This window comes from Geospiza fortis, unplaced genomic scaffold (genome assembly GCF_000277835.1).
Source record: "Geospiza fortis unplaced genomic scaffold, GeoFor_1.0 scaffold112, whole genome shotgun sequence".
NCBI lineage: Eukaryota > Metazoa > Chordata > Aves > Passeriformes > Thraupidae > Geospiza > Geospiza fortis.
In genome coordinates, this window is record NW_005054298.1 from 26513378 (window position 1) to 26527511 (window position 14134).

At 37.8% G+C, this 14134-nt stretch overlaps 1 protein-coding gene across 1 annotated transcript in view; it reads left to right on the forward strand.

The window, feature by feature from the left end:
• The first annotated feature begins 477 nt into the window (after nucleotides 1-477).
• Nucleotides 478-14134, forward strand: part of PGAP1 (post-GPI attachment to proteins inositol deacylase 1) — a 30251-nt gene continuing 16594 nt past the window's right edge. Inside the window, exons 1-12 of the mRNA XM_031056635.1 lie at nucleotides 478-625; nucleotides 3217-3392; nucleotides 4002-4173; nucleotides 5259-5419; nucleotides 6988-7040; nucleotides 7217-7283; nucleotides 8285-8390; nucleotides 10108-10163; nucleotides 10272-10355; nucleotides 11719-11768; nucleotides 13313-13364; nucleotides 13582-13659. Coding sequence (XP_030912495.1) covers nucleotides 4047-4173; nucleotides 5259-5419; nucleotides 6988-7040; nucleotides 7217-7283; nucleotides 8285-8390; nucleotides 10108-10163; nucleotides 10272-10355; nucleotides 11719-11768; nucleotides 13313-13364; nucleotides 13582-13659 — 834 coding nt within the window. The 5' untranslated portion in view covers nucleotides 478-625; nucleotides 3217-3392; nucleotides 4002-4046. The remainder of the gene's footprint in view (nucleotides 626-3216; nucleotides 3393-4001; nucleotides 4174-5258; nucleotides 5420-6987; nucleotides 7041-7216; nucleotides 7284-8284; nucleotides 8391-10107; nucleotides 10164-10271; nucleotides 10356-11718; nucleotides 11769-13312; nucleotides 13365-13581; nucleotides 13660-14134) is intronic.

The following is a 14134-nucleotide window of genomic DNA, read 5'->3' on the forward strand; positions in this document are numbered from 1 at the left end:
GTTAGCATCGCTCTTGTGCCCCAGTTTCTGCTCTCAGCTCCTCCTCTCCTGGGAGAATTGGTGGGGTCTTGACATGCCTTTTCCCTTTCCCCCACCTGTGTTATAAGGCTGGATTTACTTTTTGAATGTGCAGCTTTGATAGATACATAATTGCATTCATTTGTAGTTTGTTTCAAAGCTAGTTGCAGTTACTCGCTGTTTAGAGTAACTGCAGCCATTCGTTATGCCCAGTAATATTTATTAAACAGTTTGTTTGATATTCCATTTTAAATCAGTTTTTTTTTTAAAGCCAAACCCAGTTTTTCATTCTGTATTCTTTAGACTGTAAAGAATATTTATATGGCTGATTTCTTCAGCCATAAAAATAAAACCACATATGCCAGATCATTTAAATGGCTGGACAGCCACTGTATTTTCCTGTTTGTAACTCTATAAACAAGGTCTTTGTTTTCTTTTTAACTTTTGCAATAGAAAATAAAATTACCCAAGAAAACAGCCAGACGATACCCAGCATATGAGCTGTATCTCTATGGGGAAGGGAACTATGCTGAAGAAAACAAAAATCTCCTACTGACAGGAATTCCAGTTCTTTTTCTGCCTGGGAATGCTGGCAGTTACAAACAAGGTAAGTGTTTAGCTGAGTTATAGCTTTGTTACAAAACAAGCTCTCAGATTTGTGCATTTGGTAGTTTTCTGTTTGAAGTAATGTCAGACAGAGTCATAATGGTTGATCATACTAGTCTGTTTAATTCCAAACAGTCAAGATACATGATTTTTGTTTGAAATCAGTCAAATGGCTAAGCTGTAATATTTCTCTGGAGCAGCAAGGCTTTTGAAAGCCAGAAACAGTACAGTTTATGGAGTTTATACTCTGGCAGCACTGCACCCTTGCTGTACTTTTGATTGCAAACATCTAGTTGGTTTTGATTTGAACAATGTTTAGTGCAGTTAGTGCCAAATAAAACATGACCTGAATTTGATTAGGAGAAACTGAACCATCTGTCATCTGTGATGTAAAAGAATTACATGCTATAGAAATTCATCTAAGCTTGCCCTCTAGTTTCATTATTCCCTACATCTTTTTATTGTGGTGTTTTTTCCTTAACATTGGCTTCCCACTTTACACACAACCTCTTTTGTTTACCCTCTTACATTTCCAGACTCCAAATGGAAAGCAGTAATCATTTTAAAGCATTTTTATTTTTCTGAATACCAAAGCTAATTGTACATGAAGTTTTGTGTTTCAATGTTTACTTTGGTACCTGCTATTCCTTCCAGTCTGGGTTTGCCAGACTGTTATTTTTGTTCCCTAAAATGTGCTCTGAAACAGTAAATAACACTCTCATGATGTTAGAAAATGGATGTGTGGGGGGGGAAAACCAGCATAGTCTGAGCCCTGATTTCTTACTGTGATAATTTTTCCTATATTAGCACTAAACTTGATGATTAAATTACCTGATTTTGGGGAACCTTTAGAGAGCTGGGCTTTTTTGAGAATGTACTTGCTTAGCTTATAACAGTATAAAATATTTTACCAATTAGTAGGTTCTGAAAACCCATAGAAACTTCCAGGCACAATAGCATCCAAAGAAGATTACAAACATAATGATTATGAGACGTGCCATATGGACTTTTGTGGCTGTGCATCAAATATTGCAAATCTGTGAATTAATGCTGTCTCTAAACACACAGCTGTACATCACTATGCAGAAAATAGAATGGTACTCTCAGGGCATTTTAGGAATCAAAAGGAAATATCTGAAAAACAAACTTACTAGGTGAGTAGAAGTAATCCATGCTATAGGAACAATAAATATTTTAGTAATGTTCTTTTTGGAATGGATTTAGGGAGACTGGCAATACGTCATCTGTGCATTTTGCAAAACTTTTGTTAAAATTAATTCATAATAATTCTTACTTTGTTCAGAATTTATTGTGAGGTAACACAGTTTTATTCTGATGCCTAGATGAGCAGAGAAGGTGTTGCTATTTTAATTTTCTTAGTTGTTTAAAATATATTTCTATTTGCTGAACAATGAAGACAGGGGCTGTTGCTGCCTTTGCTGACCTTGTTACCTTCATAGAACCATTTAGGCTGGAAAGGACCTTTAACATCATGGAATGCAAGCATTAATCCAGCCAAGCCCACCACTAAGCCATGTCCCTGAGTGCCACATCTACACAGGTTTTAAGTGCCTCCAGGGATGGCAACTCCACCTTGGGCAGCAATGTCTGACCACCCTTTTGGGGAAGAAACATTTCCTAAGATCCAATATAAATCTCCCCTGGTGCAACTTGAGGCCATTTCCTCTTGTCCGTTCACTTGAAAGAAGAGGCTCACTCACAACCCACCTTCAGGAGTTTTTGATGTGGTTACAGGCATTTTTGAAATATTAATTCATCATCTTTCATGGGCACTAAAATGAAATTTGTAAAATGTACAAAATTCAGACTTTGAGTAAAAGACAATCTGAGAAGGAGGGTTCTGCTGTTCGCTCAACCTGTACTCTGGGAGAATCCTGTGTGCTGGGTTTGAGCAGACCTTTATGACCATCATTTGTTATTTTATATAGGCACTTTTGGGACTCTCTCTTTTATTTTCTGATACCATGCCTTCTTATTTGCAGCTGTTATTGTTCCCATCCTGCATTGTCTCCATGGAAACTTGGGGACAATTCTGCGCACAAAAGGCTGAATTGAGCAGTAGCCAGGGTTAGACAGGGAAGACAGGTCAGAAGCAAGACCTTGTAAAGTGAACATTTTCTCACTCAAGGTTTTAGATGAACAAGTGTCCTTTAGGGTTTGGTTTTGCAGTCCCCCATACTTATCTTAGTTGTATTTGGGAATGTTTTCTTAGATGATGGCCTTCAAAGGAGTTTTAGAAAAGCCTAGCAGTAGGACTGCCTCTACAGTTGGAACAAGAATGCCTTCTTCTCCTGGCGGCACTAAGAAGGTGCAAATGAGATGAGAAAAGCAGCCCTAAGGTGGAGGAACATGATGCTTGTATAAATTTATTCCTAACATAAAATATCTCTGTTGTCAGCAGTAAGCTGAAAAGAAATGGTTTGGTTTAGAATATCTTTTATAAATGACTTGAGGTGAACAATGTATTTAATATATTTGTTTCTTAATTGGTTACGTATTTATGTGTTCTGCTAAAGTGATGCTAAGCAGTGACTGTTGCACTGTTGTAATTGATGTGGTTTCTTTTTCTAGTACGTTCTCTTGGCTCCATTGCACTTAGAAAAGCAGAAGATGTTGACTTCAAGTATCATTTTAATTTCTTCAGTGTCAACTTTAATGAGGAGTTGGTTGCATTGTATGGTGGTAGCCTGCAACGACAGACCAAGTTTGTGCATGAGTGCATCAAAGTAATCCTTAAGTTGTACAAGGTAAGTAGTGCCATGTGCTGAGTAGTGCACTTCCCTTTGGGAATGGAATTCTGGGCTGCCTTTCCTGCTGCAAAACTGAGGAGTGAGGAGTAGGAGAGGGAGACTTTTTGAAGGTGATAATAATATAATAGAGAATTACTTTTCTTTAACGGATTTTTAGTACTTGGGACAATCCCAGAGCTTTAAGGAGGTTCAGTGTTGTGTTTCTAAATAAATACTTCTGTGCACAATGGATGTCTTTTTCTAGTAGAGATGTAAATATCTGTAGTTTACTAAAATATTCATATGGCATTGCCTTACATCACGTTTTCTCTGGGAAAGTTTTTCAATGTCCTCTGTTCCTAAAAGTTTCAGAAATTAAAATCAGCTTAAGTTTACTAAGCTTACACAGGCTATACAGTATTTCCTTTTGAGCTGGATAATTCATATTAAGCACATTTTCATGAGACAGCAAGTACATTTTTATTGAATTTGTAAGCTTGTTAAGTTGATGCTAATTCATGTTGTCTTTGAAGACCATAAGTTAATTGTGGGGGGAGAATCTACAGCTGATAAGAACAGTTCAATGTCAAATCTGTTTCTGATGTGTCTGATTGCTCTTTGCTGAAGGATCGAGAATTTGCACCGAGCAGTGTGGCAATAGTTGGGCATTCCATGGGTGGTCTTGTTGCAAGAGCATTGCTCACTCTGAAGAATTTTAAGCCTGAACTCATAAACCTGCTCATTACACAAGCCACACCTCACATTGCACCTGTAATGCCTTTAGACAGATATCTTACTGGTGAGTATTGCTTTTGTCTAACCACATGGTATTTATTTATTGATCCTCTCAAGCTGTGGTGGGGAGATTGTTGCAAATCAACAGCAGAATGTGCTGCTTTATTTACTGTAGTGGATCTGTTCCTTTGTTACTCAGGTAGTTGAGGGTGCCAGGATAATCAGAGAAAGTCAAGTGTCATATAGAATGGATTATGTGGACTTGAGTTTCTCTGTGAGGCCTGGAGCTCTCAATAATCTGTAATTTAATAAGTTGCAGGGCATGTTACTAAATTTGTAAGCTTTCCAGTGAATGACGTATTTTCTTTCTTTTTTTTCTCCTCTTTTGAAACTTGACCTCTGTAATGACTTTTATCTTTATTGAATGAGATAGTGTTAGTTCTGTAAAAGGTGATAAATTTCATGATTTTCATACCCAAAGGTTGTACAAGTGACAGTATAAATATAGATGTAATTACGTATTTAAAATATTTACAAAAAAGATCATATTTTCCCTCACCTAAATAAGCATGGCAAAGAAATGAAGCATAATCATTACACATGTTCTATACACTTCCTGAAAAGCTAGATTTGGTTAAGCTATACTGATTAAATATATGTTTTGTGGTATTTGTGCTGCTACATGGAGATACTGAGGGAATTGTTGAAGGAAAGGGGACAGACATTAATTTTCATTGTTCTCTGTGACACCCAAGAGGAATGAATTATCTTTAGCTGCTGGAATTGATTTATTGTGCTTGTATTAATTCTCCATCCTACAGCTGATTTCAGTGCAATGTTTCTTCCTTACTGACTGTTTCTGGACTTCAAGTAAATCTCTGTCTGTCCTTCACATAAACCTATGGATTGCTACTCTAACAATATATGTGCTCAGCTGATAAAGAACATGTATTTGTCTTTCCTAACTGCTACCTCTTTGGGTTAAAACAAAAATTTTCCTCTCTCACATGAATGAAAAGTGATAATCAGAGCTCAAATGTCTCCCAAGGGGCTTACAGAAACTCTTAGTTAATGTTTGTATAGCTTTTTATTTTTGTATATCAAATAGGCTTATGGGAAAATGGTGATTGATTTTAATATATTTTATAGATTTTTATACAGCTGTAAACAATCATTGGATTCTAAAGGCCCAAGATTTAAGAAATTTAACTACCCTTTCTGTGGCGGGAGGATTCAGAGATTACCAAGTTCGTTCAGGACTGGCTTTTCTACCAAGATTGAGTCAACATGACAGTGCCTTATCTGTTGTGGTAAAAAAGCAAACGGTTTTTTTGGTTTTGCATGGAACTGTGTTAGATAGTTATTAATGTAATGCATGTATCAGTGTCTATATGGGCAGCATAGTGTCAATAAATATGAAAATACTGCATGTTCAAACACTAGATGGATACTGTATGGTTATAAAATCAAAAATAGTTGATGTAGTCTAAATGAGCCTCCACTGGAGGAGTATGTGTGGCACTGATTGGAATCATCTATCACTTGGTACTGTTCCTTCTTACCACCTGCTTGCACTTCTTAGTTCCAGAGCTCAGGTTTTATTTCCCTGTGTTTTTGCAAGAGATGTATATATAGAGAAAGGTGAGTGTGTAGTATAGAAGTAGAGTTTTCTGTTATAAAAGAGAGCTCTGGCATAGCACCTTCTTTTTGTATTTGTTGTTTTTCAAAGAAATTAGGAATAGAAAGGATGTAGAGGATCATCAAGTCCAATTTTCTGCTTTTTGAGGCAGCTATCCTTTCAAAATTAAGCAAGGGTCATCAGGAAGTATTTAGGTTTGTTGTTCCATCCCATCTCCATCAACTTGTTCCCTACATGGACAATGGAGAAGCTGGAAAACACAAGGAGGTGGAAAACTTGTAATTTCCAACTTCCATTTACTGCAGAAGCCAGTTTTTTAATGCCTTTCTTCTGACATCTGCTTAAAATGCTGTATGAAATAGCTGTCATCCCCTTGGTGTTTACCTCCCTGTGTGCTGTACAGAAAGCTGTCTATAAATAGGCTCAGCTCAGATCCTGCTAGCCTAAGAGGATTAACTCTGCATTCCCTTTGTCCTAGTAACCCTTCTCTGCATCTGCTCTACTTTCATTTCTCTTGAGTGTTGGTGACCAGAGCTTTGCATGAGATTTCCTGAGTAGTGGTACCAGTTCTTTCTGGTTTTTGTTTGGTTTGTTTTGGAGGTTATGTTGTGGTTGCTATTGTTCAGTTTGTTTTTTTCTTCCCAATGATGCATTAATAGTTCATAGTTTATTTGATTCACGTTGAGCAATATGTTGATGAGCTCCATTTGTGGGAGGTTTTTTAGATAGTGTTAGTCCCTAAAATGTAATACATTAAATCCATTTAAAGCAAGCAATAGCTTCAGACTGACCAGACTTTCTTTGTGGTGTTCTGATGGTTCTTGCTGTTGAGGATGCCCTTGGTTTCTCAAGAACAGCTTTCATTGGCATGCTGCTATTCTCATGTGCCAGGATCAGTTATTAAAATAGTAAGATTAGTCATAGAAGCAGTCTTTGAAGAAATTTTTGGTAAGTTTCCTCCTCTCCATTTTCTGCCCTTTCACCCCTAGTCTCTGCTAGCTAACATAGATAGTTTGGTAATTTTGTTTTATCGTTTCCATCTTGCACGTGCTTCAGTGCTTGCAAGATGGGTGACTGAAGAAGTCATTCTGTTGCACCCTATGCCCTGAAACTCTTAAGATAAAGGCTGTTCTTTTTAATTATTGTGCAAATATGTTTAAATAAGGAGGGGAAAGTTTTCCATATAATTTTAGAATGTTGAGTACTAACAAAGCTTAATGGTTTTCTTCACCCAAACAGAGCTCAGCTGTGCCTAGAGCTTGGGCCTCAACTGACCATCTCTCCATAGTGTGGTAAGAGAATGGAACAAAGGTTCATTGACTGACTGTGCATAGCTCTCTTCTCCACTGTTAGCACTTTCTACCATAATTTAACTTCACTTTCATATTATGGTGAAGTCTCTTCTGACCAATTTTGTCACCTTGGATCTTGCCTTTCTAGATTTAATTTTCTTTATTCCGTCTTTTAGGTGCAAAGAACTGATCCTGGCTACCATCAGAGCTTTTTTTGATCTCATAGATGAAAACACAAGGCAGGTCTGTATATGTGATCTCTCTATATTTACCCATCACACTTTCTTCTTCCACTCAAGAATATTTAATCAGGAGAAAAATCTCCCTGTTTTACAGAAAGCTCTTTCTTGATTATTCTAAGTCACGCTGAGAAGTTTCCATTTTGTACCAGTAACTGAGAAATCCCTTTGTGTTGTTGGACCAAAGAGTCAGAAATAAGGTGTTAGCTCAGTTTCCCTTATTGACTGCTTGATGCTTTATAGCTGAGCTGTGGGCTGAACATTTCTACCACAAAGCAGCAGGTTCAGCTGACCTTGCACCAGGATAAACAAATTTTGTTAGATCTGTAACTGTGAATTTGACCTCTCAATGTGTACATAAGAGCAGAGCCCCAGACACAGGAGGAAGGATTTTAGATGTTCCTTCTGAGGCTGTCTGGGACAGACTCCTCTAGTTTTTCATGTGTACTTATTTTATTGTGTGATTTAGAGAGACAAAAAGAGCAGCACAGTTCTGCATTTCTGACTGTGCTAGAGGGTAAAACTTTTCAGAAATCAGTTGTAGTGGCCACAGTTTTGGAAAGTGGAAGAGATGAAAATTAGTCCTGGAAGGCTTATTTGGAAAAAGCAAAACCAAACTGATCAAACAAACAAAAATGCCAGCCAAAATCCCAAACAAAAGTGATTTCCAGTGTGGCTGTACAGCTGGAAATGAGAGCTCAGATTAGCCTAAATGTGAGAATTTTTCTTAAGCTCTGGCCTAAGTGTCATTTCAAGAAGAATGCATGTGTGTCTATAAAGAAAGTTTAATGGAATGGTTTCCTGGGGTTATGAGTAGGTGAGAATGTGAAACTCCTGAAAGTTTTGGCTGTGCTTTATAATGTGATTTGCTGTATTACAGTGGTTGACTGTTGATGGCACTTCAGAGTATCGAATTCAGAACAGAAAGGGCTCAATGACTTCTAACAATCTCTGCTGCCTTCCCCCACAAATTAGTAAAAAATTGATCATGTGCTATTGTTTTAGATAACTGAGGATCCAAAGAAGAGAATGTCTGTACTGAATCACCACTTTGTGAGACACCCTGCAAAAATGTATGAGGAAAATCCTGAAGCTTTTACACACCTCACAGGTGAGCAGCAGTTTTCTTTTGAATAGGATTCAAATAGGATGCTTTGTTAATGATTAATCTTCTCACTAATAAGTTTTCAGAATACCCTTTGTCCTCCTTCAGGCAAACCAAAATAATATACAGGTTATAGGCCTAAACAATCTGCTTTTATTTGGTTTTGATATTAAATTGGTTAACAAGGGTGGGTGCAAAAATCTGTCACTTTTCTATAGCTCAGATTCTGAGGACTCATATTTACACCAGGTTGTCCAGTAGGAAATCCCAGAAACTGGGAATTGCTGGATGTCAGAAGGGCAGTCTTATATGCAGTGGTTGCAAGAGGGATTGGATGGCTGTTGCAGAGCCACTGTGGTAGTTTTGTGCTGCTCATGGAAATCCTGAATGTTCAGACCTGCTCCATCAGTCATTTTTTCCCATGACATGGCAGGGTGAAATGAACTGTTCACTAAGGGGTTCCTTGTAAAGTTCCTTCCTAAGGATGCAGAGTTAAAAGTGAGAGATTTTGACTGCATGGAGTCTGAAGGACTAAACACAGCTTTTGTAGGGCAAAGCTTTATTTTGCTGAAGTGGACTGAACTATTTTACACAAACCATTTTATTTCAGGAATGCTCTCAGTGTAAGACATTGTAGAAGTACCAGTGTAGCTTGTACTTTGGCCCCAGTTTTGGGCACCCTCTTACATGAAAGCATTCATGCATTGGCATCTCTGAAATGAGGGTGGAGCAAAAAACCACCAAAATGGGCAGCTCCTGGGCACAGGAAATGGGGGAAGGAGGCTGAGTGAACTGAGGATTTTCACCCTGAAGAAAATGCTGAGGGGGATCGTGTTGCTGTTTTCAACTTCCTAATGAAGAATTGAATAGAAGGTGAAGTTAGATTTTTCTTAGAGGTTTACAGTGATAGCACAATTGGCAGTAGAAATCATGTTGTAACAAAAGACATTCTGATGAGGTATTAGGAAAAAATATTTCACTAGGAAAGTGGTCAAAACACTAGAACAGGTGCCCAGAGAGGTTGTGAAACTGATAGTTTGGGAGGATTGCCTTTTTTTGGGTCAGTTTTTAGCTATAAGAAAAATTGGTTTAAATTGGATTTCATGTTTCTGTCTTCCTATTTGTGGTGACCTCTTGACATTAGCTGAATTTCTGTCATGAATTTGTTACTCTCCTTAAATAGAAGAAAGATACAACCTCTTTGCATGACAATTTGCATTGTTTGTACTCTGAGCTCTTCATTATTGCCTTACTCTTTTCCCTAGCCATATCTTTAAACTGCTCCTGGTTTTTTGTGTGTTATTCACTTTGCTGATGTTCTTCTGCACAAGTTTCTGTATTAACTTTCTGAAAGGCTGACAGGAACAAAGACTGGGGCTGTTCCTAATGTTATCTCATCAGTAATCACTCACCCTATAATTACATGAATATAATTTGGTTTATTTGTTTTGTTGCCTTTATTTTGTTTCAAGATCCATGGGGTTTTTATTTTGCCATTAGTATTTACTAACAGGATCCTAGGGCTTTATTGTTTCCTGTGTAACTGATGATAACTGTTGCATGTAATTGTAAGCAGTAGCAATCCTCAATGTTGATTAAAGCACATAAGGTTTATATCCGTGTATAGATAGGAGATAAGACCTTGGTGATCAGTAAAATACAAGGTTTTGGATGTAAGGATAATTGTTCCTGCAGCGCAGCATACTGAAATATTTATTTTTAGGAGCTTTCAATTGGATTACAGTCAAAGCCTCAAAATGGACTTACTCAGTTTACAATGTAAGTAATATTTTTCCCCATTGTGTATTTATGTTTTCATTTTGGTTGTTTTGTTGGGGGGGGTTTGAGGTTTTTTTTATTTTAATAATGAGCTTTTTTTTTTTTTAGGATTCTGATGGAAAATATTTCTCATTTCCTCTTGCAAGCCACAGAAAATCGTACAGTCATGTTTACTGTGAAAATAGTATGCTGGTGAGAAAATACTTCTTTAATGTCTGGCATTTGTTTATAAAGATGTGATTTTTAATTTCCATTTGCTGCAGTCTTAAGACAATTAATGAGCAGCTGTTGAAATTGCTGCCATCCATTTACAATCACAGCCTAATGGATGTCAGAGGCACTACCTGTTTTAGCATGCCACACTTAGTATTCAAGATCTGAAACCCTCAATGCCACCTGAACCTCAGCTGTTTTGTTTCCAACTCTTCTGCTTAGCTCTAGATGACCGTGTCCTTTAATTTAGTGCCGTTTTGTATTGATGGTTTTGAAGGAAGAAGTTGTTTTTAGTGCTGCTGTGTTTTTGCCATACTTCTAATTAGGGAAAGCTGTTTATAGGTTTGCTTTCCCATAATAAAATTTAAGTGAGCCTGAAATGCTGCAGAGATTTTTCACTAAGCAAAGAAAGTGAATGGAAGACAGATGAAGAGACAGCACCATCTCAGTTGTCTCATATGAAGAGGAAACACCATAATGTGCATTTCTTGTATTTTTAACTTGAGGCACAGACATCCAGCCAATTTTTTTTTTTTTTAGTTTTTTGTACAAGAATGAATTTAATCTCTTGGCAAACTGAAGATGGATAAGTACACTTTTCAGAATCAAGTATTTTACATGAGTGGCAAGAAAATTGAGATGCTTTCCTGTTTCATCCTGCCTGTCCCTGTTGCCACTCCTCCCCTTGCCAAAGATGGCATTCATACCACCACTGTGAACAGCAGGTGTCTGTGCTTGGTGCTTTTGTAACTTTCTCAGTGGCACCCTCAGTGTTTGCATGTATGTTGTGACCTTAGCTGTCCTTTGATAGGAGAACTTTTGCCCTTGTTATAATGTCTGAAACACAGGCCCAGCACAGCTTGAGAGGAGGAGGGAGGTACAAAACAAACAAATGTCTGAGAGCTGCATCATGGTGCTGTTGCTTCAGAACACTTAAATTCTCAAGGGATGGGGCAGTAGAACATTAAATATCTACAGTATTCCTCTACTTCTTAAAAGAGTACCTTGAGATGTTTCTTTTAGTTAGAAGAGATTAAACATGATATGCAAGATTGATATTTTTAAAAGAGAATTTATGAAAGCTTGTTTGCTTAACTTTGTATTTATTCATATAAAGGGTGGCAAATTGAAGTTATGTAAAATGGTTCCTAGAAACCCTCACCATTCACTCTAAAGCTTCACCTTACTGTCCTTGCAATTATAATTGCAAGATTATGAAATCAGTCCTTTAATTATCATCAGTTTTAACCCTTGCATTGTTTGAAGTAATCAGTATTTTTAATGTATTTATAAATGCAATCACACCTAGCTAATGTAGTGTTTTATGGTATTGACTTTACAGGACACAAGTAGCTGGATTTATGGCTGCATGAACACTAATTCATCAATGTGGTGAGTATGAACAATTCCTGTTCTTTATTCAAATGGGTTTTGTGAAGCTGTGTTTGAATTTAAAGTATATAAATTATCCTTGGTAGGAAGGGATTGGGAAGTAAAATCATTATTGTAAATAATTCATGCTTTCTATATCACCAGGAAAACAGGAAATAATAGCTTTTCTTAAAATAGGTGATATTCTTCTTCAGGGAGCTGTGGTTTTGACCTTCATAGCAAGAGCTGGAGAGGGACCTTTCACAAGGGCTTGATGTGGCAGAACAGGGGGTAGTGGCTTTAAACTGGCAGGGCAGGTTTAGGTTGGATATTGGGGAGAAGTTGTTCACTGTGAGGGTGGTGGGGCACTGGAGCAGCTCCCCCATAGCGGCTGTGGATGTCCCACCCCTGGAGATGTTCCAGGCCAGGTTGGATGGGGTCCAGAGTAACCTGCTCTAGTGGAGGGTGTCCCTGTCCACAGCAGAAATGTTGGAACTAGATGGTTTTTAATGTCCTTTTCAAACTAAACCACTCTGGCATTCGGTTTCTTTAGAACCCTGTGACAGAGACATCAAATGTCAGACAGAGCCTTCAAAAGAGTGGAGTAAAGCATCTCTTTCTTTCTTACTTTTCATATGACAGTAGCAAATCTGAAGTATCTAGAAGGGTTGCGTGGTTAAGTGGTTATTTTTTATGACAGTCATTACCAAATAGATTTAAAACATTGTCTTAGCTTAGATATGTAAAATAAACTCAATCTACCCTTTAAATTAGGGAAAGCTTCCAGGCACAATTGAACTAGCAAAGTTTTTATCTGTTCTGGGTTCACTGAGGTGTACAGCCAGAGTCTTGCCTCCAGCAGAGAGCCAAATGTCACAGTTACTTTTTCCTGATCCAAGAAGTTGGCTGTGGCTCCTTTGTAGAACCTTTGATCAGCATGAAGTGATGAAATTACTAGTTCAGGACTGCTACTTAAACCTCATCTAACAATAGTGGGTTGGCTGTGGACTGTCCTGAGGTCAAGAACGCTATTTAGAGAAACAGCAGAATTCTGGTATTCAAAAAATCAAAACCTGAAGTGACCAAATGGATGTGTTACAGTTCAGTGTGTGAACACATTTTAAACCGCTGCATACTGTTTAACAGCTAATAATTGTTTTTATTTATATGATCTATTTCAGACATTTTCATAGGAAAATTTGTGATTTTGATGTTTAATGGATGCTAATAAAAGTGCATGATAAATCAATGCTAGTGCAGTTTTAGCTGCTGAAAAGTTTTCTTTTTGTGTCTGAGCTGCCTGGCTAATACATACTGCAGGTTCTCTGTATGAGAGTTGGAGATTTGCTTGGCTTGGTGTTGCACAAATAAGATTTGCACTATCTGAAATTCCTGCAGTTTTATAAATTACTGTGGTAGCAGTACACCCAAATTTCTTCTCAATTTAAAATGTTAATTCAGAGAGAGAGAGAAGCTATTAATCCACTGGTCTATTAATCCACTGCCATAATGCTGGGCCTGCATAATGAATATGCTCATCCTTTAATGTGCATTAATTTTTACAGCCTGGAAGCTGCTGATTTATCCTGGAGAGCTGAGTTACTTCCAACCACCAAGGTAAATGTGAACCTAACTTGGAGGAGGGAGAGGTGCTTCAGGGGGTGGTTGCAAGTCATAGAGAAAGGAGCTGTTCTGTTTGGAGCATTGGGACAGATTGTATTCCACAGGAAGAGGGGTCAACAACTGGGAACTGGCAAGGGGCAAGCTAAGGGGTGTGTTGAGTAATGGCTTTGTTACTTCCTTCTTTCTTTTTCTTTTTTGCTTTCTTTTCAAGGTTGTGATGCTGAAACTTCTGGATTATCCTTCTTTGTCCCACATTGTCATTCAGGTACCACCTGCAGTTGGCAATAAGGTAAAAAAATACAACATTCAGAAATTGCTTGCTCAGTGTATTCATAACTTTCAGGGGCTATGGCAGGAGGAAAAGGAAGTATATTTAATATGTGCTGAGTTACTGTGACAAACCATAGACCCACAGTGTAGTGGGTTTGAAAGTAGCTTCTGTAAGCTCAGAAACACTGATAAAATACCAAACAACAAGGCAATGAACAACACTTGAAACATGTACAAAGCCATGGTTCTCAAATCAGTTCTTAGAGTTCTTATTGAAGATTCTGATGGTAATTTTCCTTTATTTCTTAGTATTCTGATTGTTTTCCTGAATGTTCGTACCTTTGAACAGTATTTTCTCTTAGCCAGGTTAGCAGAGATTACAGAAAATGGAAGGCAGCACACCTGGGTTCTGAGAAGCATAGGTCAGATAGCTCTCCAAGCTCTTAAATCACAAATGATGTAGTAGCCTGAGTTGTGCAGTTTAACAGTTTGAG